The following is a 27,269-nucleotide window of genomic DNA, read 5'->3' on the forward strand; positions in this document are numbered from 1 at the left end:
CCATAGATCATGGCCAGGAAGCCAGACACAGCCTAAAGGGAGAGGATGGATGAAAAAAAAGGGAAGAGAATGAGAGAAAGAGAGAGATTCCAAACAGCCAAAACCATTTGCAGGTCGTCTCATGGCACACGGTGACAGTACTTGTTGCTCCAGAGCCGCATTAAGCCCAGCTGCAGAAGTAAAGCTCTGCTAATATAGGTTCCATTTCTTAAAGAATGTCTCCCCCACCAAACATAAATTATGTATCCCCATCAAACCCGTGGAAGCCCTGTGGGCTACGTGTCTATGGTTAATCTGAGTCAGGGTGATGGGGTCATCTCAAAAAGCATTTTGATGATAAACAGCATCCTGGGACGCAACATCTGTGGCCGTATAACTGACGAAACACACCTGTAACGCCACATCTGAACCTTTAGTTATTATGTGAAACCAATATAGTGTAAATATTCACACCTGTGACTGCAAATCAATTGAAATGTAATAATACGCCAAGCTGGTCTCCATTTGTCAGCAGGTCTTTTTACCAAGACTATTTGTTTCATTTCTCTTCAAGCGTACTGTTTTTTTGTTGTTGTTGTTGTTGTTGTTCATCCACTAGATAAAATGACTGAATTCTTATTTTGTTGCTCATGTAAACCTTGTGTACAATTATTGTATAAAACTACTGAATAGGGAGGGTGTTTATATATTATGCTTAGTGTAATATCATGTACAATGGCACTGCCTAGATTGTTTCCATGAATAGACTAATCTTGTGTAGCTTTTGCTTTGTGGGCATTGTAAATGTTTTCCTTAAAATTGAAGATACTGTTGCTTGGCAACTGTAAACATACTACAGTTAGTCTTAGAAATATACTTATTTAATTATATATTGAAAATTAGTGTTTTTGTAATCATATTGGTGTGGACATTTTATATAAAAAGAGCCAACCTGAGGCTGTATGGTACAGTGATTTTACCTCAAGACAACCCTTACCATGGTAAAATCATGGTGACACACAACCTTTTGTTGCTTATTGTTTTTTGGGGGTTTCATTCTCAAAATAAGTAAGGATTCTTTGATTAATAGAAAGTAAAAAAAAATATATATATATATATTTTGACACATTATGAATGTAATGTATTTACTTTCACTTTACTGCACCCTTAATTAAAATAATTCATTTCTTAAAATCTTTACAAAAACTTCTAAAAAAAAAAATAAATAAATAAATAAAAAAAAATTATTTTAAAAAATGTTAAGCAATATAATATAATATAGTATAATATAATATAATATAATATAATAATATAAACAGAAAAAAAATAAACAAATAAATGTATTATAAATCTAAATATTTTATGACATTATTAATTTTATGTATTTCACTTACTGCATCCTTGCTGAATATTTTTTTCTTCAAATCTTTTTTTTTTTTTTTAAGTATTAAGCAATATATATTATATTATATTATATTATATTATATTATATTATAACCATGTGTGGCTTATTGTTTTTTGGGGGGTTTCATTTTCAAAACGGGCAAGTAATTTTTTTTAACAATTTTTTTTTTTCAGGATTCTTTGATTAAAAAAAGTAAAAAAAAAAAACAAAAACAAACTGAATTTATTTTAAATCAAATTAATTTTTGACATTACTAATTTTATGTAGTTGCTTTAACTTTACTGCATCCTTGTTGAATAAAAAAAAAATCTTAAAATGTAAATAAAATAAAATAAAATAAAATAAAATATATATTTTTTAATTTTCAAAATGGGAAAGTAATTTTTTTAAACATTTTTCCAGAATTCTTTGATAAACAGAAAGGTTTTAAAAAATAAATTTAATCAAAAATAATTAAAAAAAAATCTTAAAATCTATAATAAATAAAACTAAATTAATCAAATAAAATAAATATAAACAAATAAAATAAAATAACCTTTTGTGGCTTATAGTTTGTTTGTTTTTTTACATTTTTTTAAATGGGCAAGTAATTTTTTTAAACATTTTTTCCAGGATTCTTTGATAAACAGAGAGTAAATAATAATAATAATAATAATAATAATTATAAATCAAAATAAAAATAAAATCTAAATCAAAATAGTTTGTGACATTAATAATTTTTGTATAATATAATATAATATAATATAATATAATATAATATAATATAATAATTGAAAAATTAAAAACATTAAAAACATTAAAAGAACAAAAAAAATGCTTCAAAGTCAAACTTTTTGACTAAATAGAATCCAGACATACTTTCCATGGCACTGACTCGACAGTATAATCAACAGTGTCTAATTAGCCCAGCGTGCTGACAATCAGACTCCGCCTCCTCCGAACGAACCGTACGTCACTGCTGCTACAGACCTGCCATCAGATTTGTCAACGACTTCAACACAGATATAATCTACAGCTCACAGTTTAAGATCAATTTTGGTTACATACTTAAATTACTCTATAATTAGTTTTAAATTGCAGCTTTTGCCCGGGTTATATAAAGCAGCTGCCTGTTAATGTGATAAACAAATAATAAAACATAATTAATGTTTGGTATTTGAGTCACTTAATTTTCCAGTCTTATCCGTCTCTTTATTTCACCTCCAATAAATGTCTGTCAAATGCTAATTCAAACTCGAAATTCCTCGCAGGGCAAATATACGAGAAGAAACGGCCTTCACGGTGCAGAGTGTTATTGAACGCAAATGCTCACTGCTACATGTTGGTAGAGTCTCCAGCTACGAGCTCAATAAACCTCCTGCTTTATCAATACCACCACACATTCAAGGATTTGTGTGTGTGTGCAATGTGCATGGTTTATGGATATCACCATGGCAACACCTGGGCTCTGGAATGGCTCACTTGGTCACTATGTCACGTCTGGACGATCTCCTCAGTAAAATCATGGTGAGAAGGAAAAAAGAACAAATTAAGTGTTGTAAAATGATGGAATGGAGGGGGAAAAGGCTAGCAGAGAGAACAAAATAGCAAAGAATGAAAATTATGAGAGTGTGAAAGCCATAAATGCCTAGTCCAGCTGTGAGGTGAGCTGCGATTTGCTTTTAATTGCTGCAAGTGTCTTCCCCTGTAAGGCTGTTTACCCTACAAGTCAAAATTTTAGCACGCATACACATTCTTTATTATGTTACTATTTTCCACAATTTAAGTCACTATAAAACACGTTGCACAAAATAAAAGACCACTTTACTAGGCCAATGAGAATATGAATAAATAAATAAGTAATAAATAATCTAGAGTATAATTTGAAACATTTTTTAAAAGTGTAAAAAGGTAATAAAACTACATTTAAAAATTTATTCCAGGCAACGATTATTCACGATTAATCGCATCCAAAATATACGCTTTTGTGTACATAATATATGTATATTTATTATATAAATACATGCATGTATATATTTAAGAAAACTTAAATCTTATATCTTAAATATATTTATATATAATATAAATTATATGAATATAAATATATATAAATACGTATAAATATTTTCAAAATATATACTGTATGCATGCGTTTCTATATATGCATAATAAATACACACACATATATTATGCACACAAAAACTTTTATTTCGGATGCGATTAATCATGATTAATCGTTGCCCAGCACTGTTATAAATGTAAATATATAATACCAATTCTGAAATGGATGAAAACCAGATAAAACCAGCTTTGACCTGATTTAAGCAGGTCAGTTTTTTTTTTTTCCTCATCAGGCTTGTGGCTTATAAACAGAATTAAAAAGTATAATGTCAAAAGGAAGTATTCAAAACGTATCATTTAACTTGCAAAGAAGTGGAAAATGGTTAAATACTAAATTTAATGTCACAGAGCTTTTAATGTATGAATAAGCTTTTTGTTTTCATAAAACCTGCAATTTTCTGTGGCTGTTTGGATGCAGTACAAGTAGAAAACATCTGGTTCAGGTTTGAATTTTCTTCTGACATTTATATACTTTTATTTATGTATTATTTATTATCTTTATTTGGTATTATATCACTTAAGGGTTTTATACACATTATAATATACTATATACAGATATTTTATAGACTAATATAAACTGTGATGGTATGAATTGCTTACAAATATTAGTGCTGTCAAACGATTAATCATGATTAATCGCAACCAAAATAAAAGTTTGTGTTTACATAATATATTTGTATGTATGTGTACAACTTGACATAGTCACCACTAGTAAGCTACTACTAGATATATTGTAAAAACTTTAATTTGCTGCAAAGTTGCTTTGCAGCGATATGTATCGTGAAAGGCGCTATATAAATAAATTTAAATTGAACTGCATTGAATATTTATGTGTACTGTCTATATTTATTATGTATATACAGTAGTCAACATTTGAAGTGGATTCAGAAAGTTAATCAAGGTTGTCCTAAGACAAAAGCACGTATTGTTTTGATTTTAGGACAGATTTTAGACACATATAGGATTATATATATATATATATATATATATATATATATATATAATTATTATATTATATTATACACACCCATGCATGTATATATTTACGCATAATGTTATGTTTATTTATTAAATATTTTTATATATAATACAAATTATATGAATGTAAATATATGCACGTAAATACACGTAAATATTTTTTAAAAATATATACTGTATGTGTGTGTATTTATATATACATAATAAATATGCAAACAAAAACGTATTTCGGATGCGAGTAATCACAATTTATCAGTTGACAGCACTAAAATACATTACATATACATATATATCTCATGGGTGTTTTTTTTTTTTTTTTTTTTTTAAATCTAATGTAAATTCATGTCCCATTCATATTTTCTTAAATATGATTGGGACGTGAATAAACAATATTTACACTACCAAAAAAAAAAAAGTAGATTTTTTATATTAATAATGTAATCAATATTCTATTTATTACAGCCAAGTATGAATATCATGAAGTTAATATTTTTAAGCATTTAAAATTTCCAAAATAATATTCCAATACAATAATATACTAATATTCCAAAAATAATAACTCAAGGCAGTAACAATTTAAACAACATATTTTATTTGTGAACTTACGTTATTCTTACGCTATTCTTTTTAATAGTTAACTTTTTTCAGATCATCAGTGATCAAAGCTCGGTAAATACTGGTCAAAGACACAGAAATTCACTTTTAATTTCATCAAGCTGATTACTCACCAAAAACTCCCGCAGATCATGTTTTCGGGCCATTTTAAGTCTTATTTTGACTTTGAAGCGGTTACATCTAAGTGTGTGCATTGTTTACTTACATTTTTAAATTAGTCTTCCTATTAACATCATTATATTGTTCATTCAGACTGATTCGCGAACACAGAACACGCACAAACAGAAAAGGTGGGATTTATCGCATGAATCAATCGCAAGAGAGATGGCGACGGTAACTTTACCTGCTGGTGTCACAGTTGGACAATGTTTCTTTAGAAAAACAAGAGATTTACACACTTTTTAATGTTATATTTTGTAAAATACTACTAATTTTTTTCCCTTCCAATACTTTGAGGAGACAAAATGTCAAATTATATATATAATATTTGACATTTTTTTAAGCAATTCATACATCATCAAGACGTTAGTCTATAAAATTAATTTTAAGCATTTAAGCATAAACTTAAATGCATAAACACAAAAACATAAACATAAATTCAATCCAGTGTGTCTAAACTTGTGAAGGCTAGCATGTACATTCACAACTATCTCAACACACACACATACAGTTGATCTGAAGAGCTGGCAGTTTCTCCTTCCGTCTTGTCACGTTGCCTATATTAAGACGTCCGCCACACAAATCAGATTACAGCCAGCTGATACTTCCTCTCGGCTCTCTGATAGAGCAGTACAGAAGAACACTGACCTTCAGAGAGCGCGAGAGAAGTGTAGAGTTTCCTCACCGTACTGCGTTACACAGAGACCATGAGGTGCAGCTATGTGAGGAAACAATACAAGCACTGTCGCTATGATCAAACGCTTCTAACAGAGGGAGTGATACGCATGTACAAATATACACACATGCTTTCAAACCCACATATGCTCCCACAGCGGACGCACACTGGGCATTTGCTTGATGATGGAGCCAAGCGCCGTGTATAAAAGCTGGGTGGAAACTCATGGAAACAAGTCCAAATCGTATTTCATACAAAATGTGTAAAATGAATATTTGAAATAGAATCTAAAATGTATTTTAAATACATTAAAACACAATAAAAATATACTTAAATATATATTTAAGTCGCATTTGCGACTGAAAACTACTGAGTGCGACTATGAAAAATATTTAGCAGCAGCGCGACTGACCAGATCAGCATATTTGTGCTTGAGCTGAGAGGAGCTTCAAAGGTTTCTACGTGTTTTTGCAATGTTGAGTAATTTATCACAGACATATCTTACAAATCCATTCATAAACAAAGTGTAGAGAGAGAGTGTAGAGAGCTTCACTGATTATAATGGAACTTTGTGAGATCATGATGAACTAAGATGACTGACAGCTTTTAATGATTTTTAAGGGAGTTTGTAAATGAGATATTGATTTAATATAACAGTTAAATAAACAAGAAGTTAATATTAAGTGACTTACATTGCCTGACTATAACACTATTGCCTAATTTTGCTCTATTTCATCATCAAAAATAGTTTGAAACAGTCACAAACAAGCCAGTACGCATCTCCATTCAAACACAGCGGTGTTTCGATTATGAATGAACATGCATTTTTAAACGAATCTAGTGAGTCAATGATTCAATTACCACCCATTCGTAAACACAGTCACTTGCTTCGTTCCTGAATGAATCAGCTGTTCGAATGAATAAAGTGAATGAATGATTTAGTCATTCAACTAGATTTAGTTTCTTTTCAGTTATTTAAATCATTTAACATTACTATATTCAAAATTTTATATTTAAAACATTAATCTCAACATGAATTTATGAATTTGATTGCACTCATGCAACTTCTGAGCCTCATTTAACATATGAAAATACATGTGTTTTTCTGTGCCACCTCTGTAGTACAAATTAATTTTGTTAATACTGATTTCATTGGTAACGTATTCTTATTCTACTTGTTCTTATTCTGTTGTTTTAATTAGAAATTAAACCTAACACTTATGTCAAAATTTGACATAAAAGATGACATACTTTTAATAGAGTTTAATAGAGAAATATCACCTTGTAATGGGAAGGTAAATTTTTGCTCATTGATTAGAATGCGCTCCTAAAATTTTGACTGTGCTCCTAAGTTTTAAAGTTAGGAGCACAAGTTCTCCAAAAAAGAAATGTAAGCATAGAGCCCTGCATCTATCTATCTATCTGAGTACATATTCTTCTGCAGTATAGTACTGCAAATGAGATTTTTTTTGCATTACGATGAGGTTTTTGAAGCTGAATGCACTTCATTATAAAAACAATAGCACACATTGAATAAAAAGACTAAACCGATTTATTTCCTTGAAGCCAAATATAATTTCACATTTCTTTCTTTTCAATTTGATGTGAAATATGAGCCGGACACATTCTTGACAGGTTTCATGAGTCACCCAAAAAAGCATAAACAATATCTCCCCAAACTACATGAGCAATATACCAAACTGACAAATCCACTGATGGCCTTTTTTTTCAGAAATTCCTCCCAGCCTCAGATAAACGTTGTAAACTTTATCGTCCGAACGGCAGCGAGCGCTGTTTAAATCAAGCTAACGCTAATCGAAGTTTCTTCTCGCTTAGTACGGGACAGCTTTATGTCTTCCCGCAGACCCCAGAGCGGCGGAGAGAGATGCCGGGGCTATCAGCAACTTTTAATTAAGTGGGTGTGAATATGGGAAATGGAAAATTGTTCTGTCAACCCGACGAAATGGAGTTTTTGATGTTTGAGGCACAACATGCGCCTCCGCCTGCCGTTTCTATTATCCAATGAAGAGATACAAATGGAGAAAAAAAACGGAAGGCGCAAAAGGGTAGACGGACGTGGACGACATAAAACGCATCTTTCTCAAGATCAGCAAGAATCGGGGGGAAGAAACAGCAATATCATTAAACATTAGGGTCCTGGTCTCTTCTCTAATGCGGTGTGATATCTCTGTAAGCCTGAGGTACGGAAGCCAATATATTAAAATGTGGGCCGGATTACGGTGTGATTGTGTTTACGGCTTGTCTTGAACATTTCTGCTCGCTAGATTCAAAAGGGAACAATAACATCTCTGTCTTTCACGAGAGAACGCAGGTCGTCGGCCGTCCACTTCCTCAAACATAATAAAACCTGAAAAAAAAAATGCGTGACTCAGGCTAGAGAGACGGTGACGGAGGCTTGTTAGCCAGCGCTGTTGACAAGAGAGATGGTGAGATGCCTCAGATTACGATAAACAGGGAAAAAAGTGAATGTGGGGAGAGAAAAATTAATGAAAGATGGCTTCAAGGAAGCCGGAGTGATCCAATCACAATCTATCTCCCACGACCGCTGTCAGTTCTCAAAGAGTCTGCAATATCTCAGCGAGACGGAGCGAGAGGGAGAGAGAGGACCCGCTATTTGAAAGAAAATGACCCCTGGGGCAGCTCTCCCATTGACTCCTTCCTCCATAGGAGGAGGACCACTTAAAAGAGAGGGGAGAAAGAAAAGAAAAAAGATAGATGAAGGAAAGAAGACAGAACAAATTGCTTCAAACCAATTAATTTCCACTTCTCTCTTTCGCTCGGTCCTCTGGGTCTTGGTTTGCAGCGGCTACGGACTGAGAGAGAGCGGCCTGTGAAACTCATTCAGCTCAACCTGTACGTCCAAACCCTCACAATAAAGCACTGCAGGTGGACACAATAAACCAACACATCTGCACTTAAAGATGGCAACAAAAAAAATAGCAATTGTGACACATTTTACTTGCATAACATAAAGTATGTCTGGGTGACAAAATATAGGATGGGGGAAACAGGATGCTGCATCAGGTTTTGAATTGATTGCGAAAACTGGACAGTTTTATTTAGAAATATAAGCTTAACCATTAAATGCATGAATTTTTCGCCAATCATTATTACATATTCAAGTCTTTAGCGACCCTTATTATCCAGCATGGATGGATCTCTAACTTCTCCAATAGCAAAAAACTCTCTTGATATTTTAAGAACAGTTACAGAAGAATAAAATGAAGTATATTTTCTTCTCTTTTGAAACTTAAAAGGGTTTAATTTGAGCAGATGATTTTACCATCGCCGTCAGTGTTAGAGCACAATTCCATCTCAATTTCGATCTCAAACGTATTTTTAAAACTAGCAGCTTATTCACTACATCCACCATCAAATAACAGTGACATTTGTGACCCTGGACCACAAAACCAGTCTTATGTTGCATGGGTATATTTGTAGCAATAGCCAAAAAAACACATTGGATGGGTCAAATTTATCGATTTTTCTTTTATGCCAAAAATCATTAGGATCATGTTCCATGAAGATATTTTATAAATTTCCTACCGTAAATATATCAAAACTTAATTTTTAATTAGTAATATGCATTGCTAAGAACTTCATTTGGACAATTTTAAAGGGGATTTTCTCAATATTTTGATTTTTTTTTGCACCCTAAGATTCCAGATTTTCAAATAGTTGTATCTCAGTCAAATATTGTCTTATCCTAACAAACCATACATCAATGGAAAGCTTATTTAGTCATTTCATGTGATGTATAAATCTCAATTTCAAGAAATTTACACTTATGACTGGTTTTGTGGTCCAGGGTCACATTTATATTTTACTGCATACAGTAACTGCTCTGCAGTAAAGCCATTCAAACCAGTTCAATTTTTGCTGATGATATTCTTTTGTTTTATGCCTGCGATAAGTATGAGTGAAACATCATGTCATTATTGTCCATCAAACAGTGCCACCTCAAAGAATAAAGGTGAATTGCAAGTATTGAGTCATCAGATATTTACACATTTTTATGCACTAAAAATATACTTACACTGTTACACACCTCAGGTCTATAGCAACCCTATACACTTTTTACAAAAAATTAATCAGAAAACAGATATTCTTTTATATTTTGTTTTCTTGTTATATCGTTTATCCCTTTAACTGTCACTCCCATTTTTGAACAAAGACATAAAAATGCACTATACAGACTTACATTTTTTATAATTCATGAATGAAAACATTTTGTAATATGAATTTGATGTACATTTTCCATGGTAATGCAATGTCTGATTTTAAAATGCCTTGCAAAGGATGAATTTTGAGATTTTAAGTTTTGAGCTGATATATAATTTCTTATGATATCTGAAGTGTGATAGGGAAAAAGGCCACAAAGAAAGTCTTTTGTGACAAAGGTCAGAGTTCATTTTATGATGTAGATTTCTTAAGCTACACTCTTGACATATATTAATCTATTACCTTTCCTACATAATTTCTAACACAAAAATATGGTAAAATATCTATTTGGGAGTCTTAGACCTTTCCAACGATGTATAATTTGTCATGATTAGATTAAGATGTATTTGTAATATGGTGAAGTAAACTTAGGCGTCTCACAGGGGGGACGGTGACAGTTAAACGGTTCAAATAAATAGATTGAGGAATACAGTACATCCCAGGTCGCTATGCATTTAAGGGTTAAAGCCAGCTGAAAAAAAACTGCTTAAACCAGTCAGACTATATCTGGTTTTCATCTGTTCTAGCTGGTCTCCCAGTCTTGACACCTAGCCTAAAAGATCATCAAACCCTCTAAAACCAGCCAAACCAAGCAGGCTGTGAGACCAGTTAAATCCTTATTCACACCAAGCTGAACTCATTCAACACCAATTGATGTAAATAGATGAAATATACCACAAATCATGTACTGTAGTTTGGCGTGGAGAGACATGATACTACATTCTAAGCAATGAAAGTGATACATTTCATGTGGTAGATGATAAAACAAATAAAACAAATCCCATAATCTTACACTGTAGATATGACTCGGGTCTCCTTTTCAGACTAGAAAAGCACAGATTTCTTCACTGTGATTTTTATTTATTTATTTAGTAGTTTTTCTATGCAGCTTTAATTTGCTTTTTATTTCAATTTTTGTTTTAGGCTATTTTAGTACTTTGCTTTATTTTGTCAGGTGCCAAGGCTATTTAGAATTTGCATTAAATACTTATATTTTATTTCAGCTTAATTTCAATAACCAAAAACAATTATTAACAGTGTTAGCTAATAATAACAATGTTAGTATCACTGAGTAGGGCTGTCACTAACGGTTATTTTGGTAATCAAGTAATCTGTTGATTATTCTGACAACTGAGTAATCAGATAATTAAAATATTTTATTTATTAATTTCCTTTTTGCAGTAATAAAAATAGACCTAAGTGAACAATAGCCTTTAATATTATTCAAAATACAAAAAAATACGAAAAATATGATAACAATGAGGCTTTAATAATTAGTTCAAATAAAGTATCAAAAGCAAGTAATCCTATAGTTTTATTGAACAAAACTGTTAAAATACAACGTATTATAAACAATAGAGCTAATGTACATAAGTGACTGCAAAGGGCGCCAACGGCCTGATGATGGTTTTTATAGTTTACTATGCGATCTAATCCTTGTTTTATATTGACCAAACAACATTTAATTCAAATGTCCACTCAATCTTTAATATTTGGTCATTTTTATGACAGAAATGCTACAGCCAATGTAATTTATTGAATATGGGGACATCAAAACGTGTAAACTCAAGAGTGAGCGTTTGAACTTTTATTTTGAAATCAAGATGAACCATTAGCATGTATTCTACTGTGTTTGCGTTTTACAAATGATTTAGCTTACAAATCTGATGAAATGACGCATGTTGCATTCCCAGACGAATGTTATAATAAACCCAAACTTAGAACAATATGCAGAGATGGAGTTTGCGACGCTCCACACATGTAAATGATAACAGTTTGTTGGAGCAGCATACTGTACACAGAGTTGCTCTGACAAAGCACATGTATATTTATTTAATTGAATCGTGGCGTTTGTGAACATTCACAATAGCATTATGCTTTATTATGGTTTCTAAACGGGGTTAATATATCATGCAGTCTTTGAAAACGGTCTAATAGTGCATCTAATGTATTCTAGTCTGTAGAATACGCCACTTCCGGTGTTAAATCGAGTACTCGAATTGAATCGAGGAATCGTGCCAGCCCCATCACCAAGCATTGGTTACGTCAGCAGAAAAGTTACTTGAGAGAGGGAGAAAGCCCAAAATCAAACATTGTCTTTAGATTAACACGCACTGATGAATTAAGCATAAAAAGTCCAGGACGATTTATTTAAGTAAACCAAAGCTTGTCTGTCTGCTTTCCCTCCACAGCTATGATCTGACCTTCAGGGTTTTCCATTCTCAGCCGCACGCTGACCACAGCAACACCTCTCTCATCTCTATTACAATGCCTCTCCACCTCTAGAGAGATGGTTCATGTGGCCACGGCTAGTGCTATGTACACAACTTCCTGTGAGAGAAGCACTTCCTCCCCCTTGTTTGTGTAATAGTTCAAATATTCTTCCTCCATAAAACCTTCTTCCCCCAACAAAGCCATTTACAGCTGCACTTAAATCAATATCAGTCCGAGCGCAGAGCGAATACACACGGCTCCATTTGAAGAACGTTAGCCTAACGCACCTCGCGCTAAGTTAATGTGTTGAAGGGTTATCAAGCCCGCCCTCTCAACATGCAATCTACACGCCGCCCGTATCAGAGGCACTCATACAGAAACCATCTATACCAATTACAGAACATTTTCCATCTGAAGACGTGGATACATTAAAAACAATTATCGCCAAGCGCTGATGGATCGCAGTGTTGGCGGAGCTAACGTGTTTTTGTACGTCTAGATAAGTGTGTGTGTGTGTGTACTGGGAACCATTACAGTAAATAAACTCAAAGCAGAGACAAAATCATCTAACATTGTCAGTATATCTCCTCCGTTCAGAGTCTAAATCACTCCCGCAAAACGGCACTGCGAACAGCTGTACTCCATAGCAAATGACTCTGGATTTTACATCTAAGGGTCCCGGTCAGGTTAAAGGTCAAAGGTTGGGCTTGGTTTGTAAATTACAGAGCGATTCGAGTTCAGCTCCCATGTGACTGGATGTTTTCTCCTTGTCTGTTTACTTCTGGTGCACATTTTGAACTCTTCTATGCACCCTTTGATCTAGAAAGATCTTGTTCTCCAAATATCAATAATTGGGAAATGAATATTGAGTAACACTTACAATGAAGCCTGTATACATAATGTATTGTAAATGTATTCTTAATGCATCCATAACAGCCTTAGAATAAGTTGCATGTTCTTGTAAATAACTGAAAGCAGTTATAATACCTTATAATACTTATCTATTCATGAGGCCATCTTTAAAGAGCATAACACAATCCATTCATAATGCATTAGATTTTTAAAGGTGTAGCCATGAATAGGTAAGTATTATAATATATGTGACCCTGGACCACAAAACCAGTCATAAGGAGCATGGGTATATTTGTAGCAACAGCCAACAAAACATTGTATGGGTCAAAATTATCAATGTTTTTCTTATGCTAAAAATCTTTAGGATTTTAAGTAAAGATCATGTTCCATTAAGGTATTTTGTAAAATTTCCTAAAGTAAATATGTCAAAACATATTTTTGACTAGTAATATGCATTGCGAAGAAATTCATTTGGATGACTTTAAAGGCCATTTTCTCAGTATTTAGATTTTTTTGCACCCTCAGATTCCAGATTTTCAAATAGTTGTATCTCAACCAAATATTGTTCTATCCTAACAAACCATGCATCAATAAAAAACTTATGAATAATGTATACATCTCAATTTAAAAAAAAAAAATGACCCTTATGACTGGTTTTGTGGTCCTTGGTCACATACTTTAACTGGGGGTTCAATTACTTATGACAAAATATGATTATGACATGTATTACAGGGTGAATCTCACAAAAAGGTATAGAGGTAATGTTTAACCCCATTTATATGTATGTATATAAATGCTCTTTCATATAAACAGTTCTTTCTGGTCCTTGAATCTGATTGGCTGAGAGGAGTGCAATATTCTAGTGATAACAGAACTCCAACCATTTCATCATTTCTCACAGCGAGTGTCATTGTGGACCCCCAAATCCACTATAATTTTATAAATAATACCGTTTTTGTGTCACAGAATGTAGTTTTAAGAGTTTTTAGGCGAGAATGCACTTGTGTAGACTTGTATCTACTTCAAAATTTGCTTCGATATTTTTGGAGATGTGAGAGGCATCTACATGGCATCAACTTGAACTTCCATGAGGGCTTCTCACTATCTTTTTCCACTCTAAAAGCTCTCTTGTGTATTTTTCTCAGCAGGAAGATCTGAAAATAACTTGTTAAATTATTCAAATGTTTGCAGTGATTCTGTCACATGTATTTCCTCTTAATCTCTGACATTAAACGGCGGAATAAATGCTCCGGGTTCGGATTTGATCACGGTTTAAGGTTTTTTTTTTGAGCCTGGCGCTGTGGCGGCGCTCTAATCAGAGGCGGTGTGGGCTAGCGGAGAGTGAATGGGGTTACGGTGATGAAGGAAATGCCCTTTAATGAGAGGAAGACAGGAAGCACTCCAATCAGCCCTTAGTGAGGAGAACATGAAAGCACAAAGAAAAAGGCGAGAGGAAAACAAAGGAACGAGCGAGACGGAAGGAGAAAAAGAGGAGAGAGAGAATTCTCCAGCCCTCGGTCGGAGCGAAAAGGGGGATGGTGGGGGGGGATGGCGAGGGTTTGGACGCTTTCTTTTCCATCAGAAAAGATCAGAGAAGCCCTTCCTCAATTTTCTCTGATAAGTGGTGAATTACCAGAGGCGCCGCCGCTTGTGTGTATGTGTGTGGAAAAGTGGGAAGGGGGCTGACACAGTGTCGAATATCACATGCAGACAATCAGGAGACGTTCCGGGTCTCTCTTTTTCACACATGCTCACACACACATACAGTCTAACGAATTCACCATGCGAATCTGTGCAGAATAAAGAAACAGCACACTGAATAATACACATCCTGAACAGCCCTTTCTTTGTAATAATAGAGCAGCGTTTTCAATATTCAGACATTCATAAAAGTGAAGTCCAACCCAGCTATTGTATGCACTATCAGTCAAAGTTTGTTTCTCATCATCTTAAAAATCTTTTAAAGGCACATTTTTAAATGGTTTGAAATTAGTTACAAAATAATTACACAGTAGATATATAGACTTCTTGACAAAAAACATACTAAAATAAATAAATAAAAAGAAAAGAAAAGAAAAGAAAAGAAAAGAAAAGAATATTTACTTAACATATACATATAATAATATTATTATTATTATTATTATTATTATTATTAGTTAATTATTTTTATTATTATTACTACTACTACTACTATTCCATTGCATTTATTAGGATTTAAATTTAAAAATAATAGTATAGTATAGTAGTATAGTATAGTATAGTATAGTAAAATATAATAATAACAGTAGAAATAATAATAATAGTAGAAATAATTTATTATTATTATTATTACTTTACTTATATTTATTATTACATTTTAATTACATTTTAGGTGGAAAATTTGCTTAGTACAATGACATTGGAACAGTTTAATAATAATAATAATAATAATAATAATAATAAATGCCCAACACAATAAAAATAAAGGCTGTTAAAAATAGGCTTTGTTTTTACTAATTATTATTAATTATACTAATAATTAATTTTTACTTAATTTTTTAAAGCCTGTTTTTTGTTTAAAAAATATATAATAATGTAATAAATTAAAATAACATAATAAATTAAATTAACAATTTTTTTTTTTATTCTTTTTTTCCCTCCAAAAAATGTAAATGTATATATATATATATATTTAATCTTCTTCTAAAATAAAACAAAAATGAAAAGGATAAGCTGGACCAGATGGCAAAGGAAAGGCCACCAAAAATGCCCTGGTAGGTATTTCCGGTATCTCAAACAGAACAGAATGGTGCTTGCAACTCCGAAGTCATGGGTTTTGATAACTGATAAAATATAAATCTTTTTATCCACTTTAAATAAAACCGTACGCCAAATGAATAAATGCAAAAAAATTGAAAAAAAGAAGCTCAAATCTCATACTTCCACTTTGCCGTTTCAACTAAATGTTTGGGAAAAAGTGTTTTTTCACTTAAACTTTCATTCTTTGTATGTATGCTTTCCTCTCTATCTGGTGTCTTTGGGGACTCAGATGCGTGACTGAACCACACTGCTTGTCGGTCGGGCTCCTCAGAACATTCTCACCAAATAAAACCCGTAGACCATCAATGTCAAACAGCACACTCCCTAAAGTCCTACCTCTTTATCCGTGAGCGTGTAGATGTATTGATGGTCAGGGCTGAACAGCATGTCCCTCAAAATTGGGTTCGCTTCGCTCACCACCACATTCTCATACAGCAGTGCAGGCTGGGTAATGGAGTTCACCAAGATCTGAAAGAAACAGAAGACAGACATTTAAAAATACTGTTCGGATTGGCTGCGATCTGACATTTAGAAGGTAGAAAAGTGGGGTTATAATGGAAACTGTCAGAAGGTTTTTGGTTTGGTGTCTCTTTAAGCTACATAATACAGCCATTTAACTGTGCGGCCTACACATCGATGCTTTAAGGGGAGTAACTCTGGCCTCGACAGATGCTAAACAAATGAATCTTGGTCAATAATAACCACACAGACTTTTTTTTTTGCTTCCTTCAACTGTTTGGCCCACCCTAGCATCACCCAGAGTCGTACCCTCCTTTAAGTCCCCCTCCCCAGCCTTATTGATGCAGGGTCAGGGGAGCGTGACCCCCGCATCCTGTGGTGTTTCAGGGCCTAATGATGTGCTCGGCTCCTGTGCCGCATCCCACTGATTAATGACCGTCCCCTTCGCCGAGCGCCGTGGGAGCGCATTACCTGGGCCCTCTGACACCACCCTAGCGCTAATGAAGAGAGCGCCTGCAGCACCGGAGTACACTAGAGCACCGGACGACCCACTTACAAAAACACAAAAGACACTAAAGCAGTCCGGTTTCCCTTATAAAGGTCCATATCACCGAGCAAAAAAGTTGTAGGAAGTTTTTAGCCACCCACACCTGGGAGTCGACAGTGTGACCTTTTTGGGTCAAACCCGGCAGCTGGATCAAGAGAACTAAAATTACACCTACAAACATCTGAAAATAGAGTCAACTTAATCAGCAGTTCTGTTCTTTAACTAAAACCTAAAGTTGCACGACATGACCTCATGTGAAATACGACATTTATAGAACAACATTTATATGGTGAAAAAAACAAATTGACATGACTGTCATGGACAGAATTGGTGGACCTTTTTTCCACGTTTTCTGCACTAGTTTTGAGGGTAAAATCTGCAGAATTTAATTTAATATATTTTTTAATTCATTTATTTATAATAACTAAGAGTATCACTTATAGGTGGCTAAATATTTAACATAATAAGACAAAATATTTAATGAACCTTCAAATAGTGAAGAATATTGAGTAGTGAATAAGTCTAAATAATAATAATAATAATAATAATAATAATAGTAATAAGATATATCATATATTGGGACAGTTTTCCATTTCTATGTCATGAAACATATAATAATAAATAAATAAATATATATTTAATATCATAACTACTATACTGTTGGCATGTTAGAATGATGCAAAATAAACTGAAATAAATCTTTACAATAAATAATGAATAATTCTACTCATGGCAATTATTATGGGTTTAAACAGATAATTCAGACATTTTTCCACTTCTACTTTATTTTATTACAAAAAAATCATATTTTAACTATTATATTGTTGGTATGTAAAAATGCCAAAATTATATAAAATTTAATTAAATTTAATTTAATTAAATAAAAAATTACAAATAAAATTACATTAAATTACATTAAATTAAATAAAATTAAAATTAAAATAAATGAATATTTTGTAGTGAATAACAAATAAGTCTATTCATGGCAACTATTTTGATTTTAAACATAATTCAGGTATTTTTCCATTTTTATTTATATTATATTATATTATATTATATTTAAGCTACTATACTGATGGCATGTGCAAATGCCAAAATTAAATTAAAAGTATAAATATAAAACAAATAAAAACAATAAAGTATTCTCTGTGATTTTTAGTATTATATTTTCATTTTTAATTTCCAACTTCAGGCCTTTTAGACTATAATTCTGGGTTATGATTTTTATGGTTCACATTTCCATTTCATTTTCCAGCTTAATGGCTTTTACACTATTTTAATTCAGTGTTTTCCATGATTGCAGGAACCCTTTATATTGTTGCTCAATGGGTGATGAAGTTTGACATAACAGCAAAGCAGTCTGGGAGTTGGAGTCTGTTGTTCATCTCCCCCTTCCATCACTTCATTGGGTATCCCCCCCCCCCCGGGACGTGGTTCATTATGAAGTAGTGGCAGATAACAGCTCAAGGACAGCACATCCTCTCCCTCAGCCAATCCTTCTGGAACTCTTGCCAAGAGACGCTGAAGTTCCTGCAGTGGGACGCAAGCTGGAAGACAGAGAGAAAGGATCTTCCCTCGTGCCCGTGCAGGAGAACGCACGACAGGAGGGAGATGCTTTAGCCGCATGGAGCAGGAATACTAATCTAAAAATACTGGCCGCTGCAAGGCTTTGGTTTAAGTTGCAGGACACTAAACAAACAAACTCTCCAGCAAGTTTCCCTGCCATATGAAACTAATTAAATGGGATAAACATATATAATTGTTCTTCAAGGGTGAGCAAGAGTTGCCATCTGCATTTCTCCGCCCTTTTTCAGAGTCGTGCAGATTGACGTAATTGTGCAATGACTCTTCAAATTGCAGATTCTTGGCAGATGGCCCATCTTTCGCTTAACAGGAAGAAGCAGCAAGAGCTAGAGAACTCTCTGTCTCGCGCTGCCTTCATAAAGGTGTCAGGAGAGATGGAAGTTGGAAGGTGAAAAAACAAAAACAAATTCAGTTCTCCCCATTGACTGCTGCTGAATCCCATAACACCGTAGTCTGGAGGGTTACTGCTACTGTCACTGCTTTAGATAGCACATTCAGTCGCTTCCTGGTTCACAGGACACACTGTGAAATATGATTTTTGAATTATTGGAGTACGTCTTGCATTGAAATACTATTTTTATGTACTACTGATGAACTTCAAAATGTCATGGTTAATTCGATGCGTACCTTCCAATTCTTCGTAATTATTTGTGATTTTTTAAAGAATTTTTAAGAAAGATTTTTAAGAATTTATAAGAAATATAAATTATACATTTGATTTATAGCGTTTTATTATATAATACACACATACACATACATGTACATACATATATACACATATACAGGGTGGGCCATTTATATGGATACATCACACATCAAACTTATTGGGAATTTCACAAGAAAAACAATGGTTTTAACGTAACTTTATTCTTTCATGAGTTATTTACAAGTTTCTGACCACTTATAATGTGCCACAAACAGGACGTTAATATCACCAACCATTCCCATTTTATTAAGGTGTATCCATATAAATGGCCCACGCTGTATATATATATACACACATATTTTTTATATTTATATATAATTTAAATATTTTCTATATTTTTATTTATATTTGTATTAACATAAAACTCTAATTATTAAATATTATTGATTACATTTTAGATTTAAAAAGTTATGTAAAAATAATAAAGATCTGATTATAAAAAAAGATTTTTTAAAGAATTTATAAGATTATACAAATGATTTTATATATATTTATAAAAAAATAAGATTTATACATATTATATGTATATATATATAATATTTTATATAATATTTTTTATATTTTATATATTTTTATTTTATTATTTGCATTAACATAAAACTCTTATTATTAAATATTATTTATTACAATTTATATTTTAAAGATATATATATAGTTATAAAAACTAAGCATTTTAACTACTTTGCATTATACATTTTTGTTTTAAATATTTGTATTAACAAAACTATTATTATGAATTATTACCTAAATTTTATATATAAGATTATAAAAACAAGAATTTTTAAGAACTGTATAAGATTATACATTTGATTTTATTATATATATATATATATATATATTTAAAATTTCTTTATTTTATATTTTACACTTTATTTTTTTTATTTTATATTTATTTAGCATTTGTATTAACATAAAACAATTATTAAATAATATTACATTTAAGATTGTGAAAATTATGATTATAAAAATATAATTTTTATATATACATTTTATATTATACATTTCCTCCTTTCGATTGCTTTTAATTAATATATTTTACATATTTTATATTATATATTTATTTTATTTTAGATAATCGTATTAAACTAAAACTATCTAATCTGTATTAAAACTATTATACATAATTCATAACTATAATTTACATATATAAATTACACATTTTATTTATATAGTTTTATCTTCCATACTTTATTTAGTTTATGAAGTTATTTTATAGTTTATTTATATAGTTATATAATTTCATTTTTTTATATTTATATAATTTTAATTAACCATATTTAACATATTAACATATTTTAAAAAACTATATTTGATATATTAATATATTTAAAATATATTAATTACATTTGTATTCTATGGTAATATCACATATATCAAAACATCATACGAATCTATGTAGAACAGCATTACCAAAGCACAACTGAATAAATTTGGAAAAAATAACGCAACAACAATAACTTGCAGTTCATGTTTTAACCACAGGGGTCAACGGAGAGTCCAGAATTTTGTAGTGCACCGATAAATGCTGCTTCAGCCAAAAACAGCCGAATGTCCTTGGGGACGACTTCTCCGTGCGCGGCGCTCAAATCATTCATACCAAAACAAATATCGAATTCACGCCGTCTTATTAGATGAATATGTTCCATGATTGCTACTTACATTATCTTCTTATGTTTATGGTCCCATTACAGTCAAGTCATGACAGAATCATTTCAGGACAGAAGCAAGCGTGTCTAGCCTCCTGCTGCAGACTGCACATAATGAGCGCATTGGGTAATAACCTAAAATAGGCACCTATAAATTAAGAAACAGAGCCCTGCAGTCATCTTTAATGCTGGTCTATGGATGAACAATAATTAAGGTGGACCAGGGTTCATTGAAGGGTCACTCCTGACGGCTTCAGAGCAAATTGAAACAGGTCTGGTCTTTTCAATCCCGTCAACGTCTCCGCTAAAGCACGTCTGAATTTCTGTGTGACCTTACGACGTCGATGAGGTCAACAGTCGGTGCAATGATAAACTGTCCTAGACATTAAAGAGCTTGTGGCTGTCTCTTATGTAAGCCTTCAGATGGGGAAAAGGAAAGAAAAAGACGGTTGTCCCTCACGGGCAGCTCGAAATCTCAGCGTATACTAAAATACTGCGAGAGAATGATTGACAGGAGTTTTGTCACGAAACCCAGGCGTTTCTCTGCCGGAGACTGCGGCGACCCATCAACTCTCCGTTGTTGAAAATCATTTTACTCCGGCTTGGATGGGGAGCGGAGACATTTGGCTAATTAAATCAAACAGGAGGGCACTTTCCAGATGAGCCTGAATCCAATTTCATTAGTGCCCTCTCAGCCACGGATAATGTGCGGACCATGAGGTCGCTCTCGGACGTTTCGTGTCTTGACATCAACGCGCTGGAGTATGATCAATAAAGGATGCTCAGCTGAAATGCAGGATTGAAAGCATGCTGGCTATTCCACAGGCGCTGGAGTTTGACCTCAGCGTTCGCACATCCTCCTCAACTGGGTGTTCGGAGGAAATTAAGCTATAGTATTGCAAATGAAAAATCATTACAGCTTTTTTTTAAAACGCATAGGACAAACATACAATCCTGAATTGGAATTTAGGTACAATACAAGATATAGAATTGTAGTTCAAATTTCAATGCAAGAAGGTAGAATTAAAATATTAGTAATTTTGGTAACAATTTATTTTAAGGACCAATTCTCACTATTAACCACCATGCATATTACTAGCATATTGGCTGTTTAGTGCTTATGAAGCACATATTAATTGCTTTTTCTGCATGGTCATATTTTAGATCACTTTATCCTATCTCATACTTAAACTTACCTTACTAACTATCAATAAGCAGCAAATTAAGAGTTTATTGAGGCAAAAGTCATAGTTAACAGTTAGTTAATGGTGATAATTGGACCTTAAAATAAAGTGTGTAATTTTTAACAAAAAGCAAATTTTATCAAGACAAATATTGAATTTTGGCTGTAAAAAGCCTTGGTAAAAAGTAACAATGCCTATTATAAAAAATAATAATAATAAAAAAATATTATTAAAAAAATTATATATTTGTAATTAATATATAAATAATATGTTTATATATAAACCTTTAAAAATAAATATATACATTTATAAATCGTACATATATAGTATACTGATCAACAGATTTTGCAAAACTAATGATTAGTAATACGCGTATCTATCATTTTTTATATTTTATTGCATTTTTAATAGATATTTTGTTATTTTTTTCTAAACTTTTAAACAATATTTAACAAAAATAAATTAATAATAATAAGAAGATATATATAGTAAATAATATATTTATATATAAATCTACAAAAATAAATAATATACATTTATAAATAGTATATCTATAGTGTATCAATCAATATAATAATAATAATAACAATAATAATAATAATAATTTCTAACAAAAGAAAATGATCAATTTGAAAATTTTGGAAAAAAGTAAAAAAAACACCTATTAAAATAAAATAAATAAAAATATTATTTAAAAAATACATTTGCAAATAAAAAAAATATATACTTTTTTTTCAAAAGTAATATGTGTATCTATCATATATTTATATATTATATTTAATTGTATTTTTAACAGGTATTTTGTTATATAAGCCTTTAGATGGGAAATGTATCTATCTATTTATATCTATCTATCCATCCATCCATCCATCCGTCAGTACACACACACACACACACCCCTTAACAGCCTTAAAAAGCAAACTTATGAAAAGTGAGCCAATTATACAATATTGAATTTTGCACAACTCTGCTGTATCCAGTACAATATTGCTGGAACTTCCGAAAGCCTTGAAAATCACCGCTTTGCAGGAAGAGTCGCTTAGTGCGAGCGTCTCCAGCCTCTTTGACCCTTTTCTGGAGGGCATCCAAGACTTCCCATGGCACCTGCTGACTTCACAGTCTGCGTCTTGCCGGCAAGAACAGAACCTGGTACACACAAACTCATTGGGCTTGATCAGCGTGACAGATTACTCTGTGAAATTAATCATCTTTCTCTGCCATGCTGCTGCTCTCGCTATAGGACGCCGGCCAAAAAGCAGCCGCGGACAGACAGTCCCAGTGGGCACGATGATGGCACGCCACTGCGCGGTTCCCTGGGACCCGATGCCCACTCCCTGGTGAGTTTCATCATTAATAAGACAAGGAAACAGGAGCAGGGTTGGTCTTTGCATGCTTGAATGGCTTGAATAAACCAGGGGTATAATCCAGCTGGAGACGCCGAAGATCAATGTCGCATCTGTTCGGTCTTTGTGTTGTCGTGTGCGGTATCGCGGCGACTAAATGATAAGGGGGAAAGACGGAGCGAGCGCGAGAAGAGGGGGAAATAATAAAGGAAGAAGGGGAGTCGATGCTCGGTCCCCGGAGAGCGGCAGGCATGTCTCAGCCTCCACCCTTTTTAATCTTTCAGGCTCTCCATGGGTACAGCATCTCCTCCGCCACTCACCCCCGCCGCTGCTACAAGCTCCACTCGCATGCTCTTGACATAACTAGGTCTCCCTGTGAATAATAAACCAGCCGCCAGATTCCTGCCTTTGATATGCAGCCCTTGAAGTAAAGATCTGCATCTGATTGAGCACAATCACTGGCTAATTAATGAGACGGAAGGCCCACGCTGGGCCTGCGCTGGCCCGACACGCTGCCACCACTGTCCGTCCCCGCTCGTTCCCCTGAGAAGAACCCAACTGAGCCTGGAGGAAGAGACTCGTGGAGCACCCCTGGGACAGGGAGACGCGGCTTACGCAATGACAACGGCGAACAGGCTCAGCACGGGAGATAACAAGATGTAAAAATAGGATCTTTCAGCTATAGGTTAGTCGAAATGACGAGAGATGTATGTGTTAACACTCTTGCTAATGATTTTGTGGGTTATATTTGCCTTATTTGGCCTAAGAATGCACAATGTATTGGTAACCATACATTATCGATTAATATATACTGTATTGGATGATGCTTAAATGACACGTATGCTGGTTTCACCGTTACATTGGCAGAATGGCAGAATGATTGAAAGATAGATAGAATAACAGAACGACAGACAGAAGGTATACAGAATGACAGACACAAAGATAGAATGATAGAGAGAAGGATAGAACGACAGAATGTCAGACAGAAGGTTAGATAGAACAATAAACAGAAGGATAGATAGAACAATAGAACGATAGATAAAACGGTAGACAGAAAAATAGAATGATAGAAAGACTGGATGATAGAACGACAGACAGAAGGATAGATACAACGACAGAACATTAGATAGAATGATAGAACAACAGAGCGATAGACGGAAGGATAGATAGAACGATAGACAGAAGGACAGACAGGATGACAGAATGATAGATAGAATGATAGAGAGAAAGATAGAAAGAACAGTATAGCGATAGAAGGATAGATATAATGATAGACAGAAGGATATATATATAATGATAGAATGATAAACAAGGATAGTTAAGATGATAGAATGATAGACAGAACGACAGAATGACTGACAGAATGATAGAAGGATAGATATAGTGATAGACAGAAGGATAGACAGAGCGACTGAAGGATAGATAGAATGACAGAATAGACAGAAGGACAGATAGAACAATTGAAGGATAGAACGACAGATAGAAGGATAGACAGAACGATAGATAGAATGACTGAAGGATAGATAGAACGATAGATAGAATGATAGACAGGATAGACAGAAAGATAGAATGAAAGAGAGAACGATAGAAAGATCGAATTATATAACGACAGATAGAAGTATAGACAGAACGACAGAACAACACACAGAAGGATACATAGGCTGATAGACAGAAGGACAGATGGATAGAGACTGGATAAGAGATAAAACTAGATAGAGAGAACGAAAGAACGATAAAAAGATCAAATGATAGAACAACAGATAGAAGTATAGATAGGACAATAAAACAATAGATAGAACGATAGAAAGAAGGTTAGATAGGACGATAGACAGAAGGATAGATATGATTACAGAAAGATAGATAGGACAATAAAACATTAGATAGAATGACAGACACAAGAATAGCTAGAATGACAGACAGAAGGATAGATAGGACGATAGAACGACAGAACAATAGAATGACAGATAGAAGGATAGACAGGACAATAAAACAATAGACTCTATTCTAGATAGACTAACAATAGTTTATCTAGAATAGATAGGATGATAGATAAAACGATAGAAGGATACATAGAATGATAGACAGAAAGATAGATAGAAGGATAGACAAGGATAGATATGACGATAAAACAATAGACAGAAGGATAGATAGGATGATAGATAGAACGATACAAGGATAGACAGAATGACAGACAGAAAGATAGATAGAACGATAGACAGAAGGATAGATAGGATGATAGAACAATAGACAGAAAGATACAACAATACAGAACAATCGACAGATAGACAGATATTATAATTTACTTTTTTTGATAGAAAAATTACTTATATGATTAGTAATATAAGTGTATCTTTAATATTTTTATATATATAATAATATAGAAAAGAAATAATAATAAATATACAAATGTGTATTTTATACATTTTTTGTATATATCGCACATATTTAAAACGTGCATTTAAAAATATATATCACATGCTGTATGGGACGTGTCAGAAAATGCATGCTAACCATTAGCTCAAGTCTGTATCTTCTGTCCAGTGGTCTTCAGTTCAGGATCTTCATACCTTGTGCACTAACTAAATCACTTTTACCCACCAGATGCTTCAACGGAGCAGGACTTAGACATGCTAATTAAACGCAGCTCAACTGTCCTGCTATGCTAATCCTCTTCCTGGAGACGCAAAAACAACTTGTGCACTGGAGGAAGCAGGTCAAAACCCTGAAAGCCACGGAGAGACTCGCAGCCTTCACCGAGGGACAACTTTGTTATGCGGCACAGACAAAATATACTCATTGGCCCAGATGGGTTTTACGGGGAAAACAAGTGCACCTCGTGGGCATTGGGATCTAGGCAGTCTCCAAAAGCAGGGCGAAGGGAGAACGGGCTAATCATAGAGGTCTCTAGACGGTGGCCTCAAAGCTCCTATTTTCTAAACGTTTCATTATGACAGTTTGTGCAACAGATAGCAGCTCAAGCTCATTCGAGCTCGTTCCACTTCCCTTGCAATATCTGATTTGGCCCCGGGTTCGAAGGCTCCTCGGAGCATTGCGAGGAATTTCATTTCTATTTTCCTACTTGTCGTCTTTCCGCCATCCGCTCTCTCCCGCTCTCTATCTTCCTCTCTCAGAACCCCCCCTCCCTTCCTTCAGGTCCTCTTGACACAACAGACGCACACCGGCAGTCAAGCAAGACAGACTGCGCGCTTAAAACTAGGTGGAAAAAATGGGAGTTTGCCCTGCAGTGAGTATGAAAGCAACTCCTAAGTCATCTCCATTTGTCACAAGCTGCACGCTGGAACTGCCAGGCCACTTCTCATACACTCAAACCTCTGACAAGAGCGAGCTACGGACAAAAATATCGAATAAATGGGATGCTATACAGCTCGGCATAACACTGCAATACCAATAGTCATTAGGGAAGCCTCCGGCGACGATTTCTTTAACTACACGTCGTGCCTGCCTATACATCATCTCCCAATGCTAAATGGGGATCCAAACAGCTCGTTTGTGAACGTAAATGCCACAACTTCATCAACTCATGACTGGGTTATCACACGCAAAAAAAATTGAGTTCTCAAGGCACTCAACATTTAGCTTTGTAATAAATGCGAAAATCAGGATTTGCTGCCAGATTTGAACCTTGAGTATTTGTATTATTGCACACATCTTCCATATCTGACACAGTCAATTATTCTGAGCTGAGAATCATAATGCAAACTGATGAGAGTGATAATTATGTAAGTTTAATTATGAACTTCAAACGATAACTGTTAAGACA

The 27,269-nt window shown here is 33.6% G+C and overlaps 1 protein-coding gene across 1 annotated transcript in view; it reads right to left on the minus strand.

Annotated features, from left to right (window-relative positions):
* The window catches only part of plxna1a (plexin A1a), a 289,406-nt gene that overhangs the window by 138,954 nt on the left and 123,183 nt on the right, over positions 1-27,269 (minus strand). The window contains exon 4 of the mRNA XM_051095762.1: positions 16,356-16,487. Coding sequence (XP_050951719.1) covers positions 16,356-16,487 — 132 coding nt within the window. The remainder of the gene's footprint in view (positions 1-16,355; positions 16,488-27,269) is intronic.

Source organism: Labeo rohita, chromosome 23, assembly GCF_022985175.1.
Source record: "Labeo rohita strain BAU-BD-2019 chromosome 23, IGBB_LRoh.1.0, whole genome shotgun sequence".
Classification (NCBI taxonomy): Eukaryota; Metazoa; Chordata; class Actinopteri; order Cypriniformes; family Cyprinidae; genus Labeo; species Labeo rohita.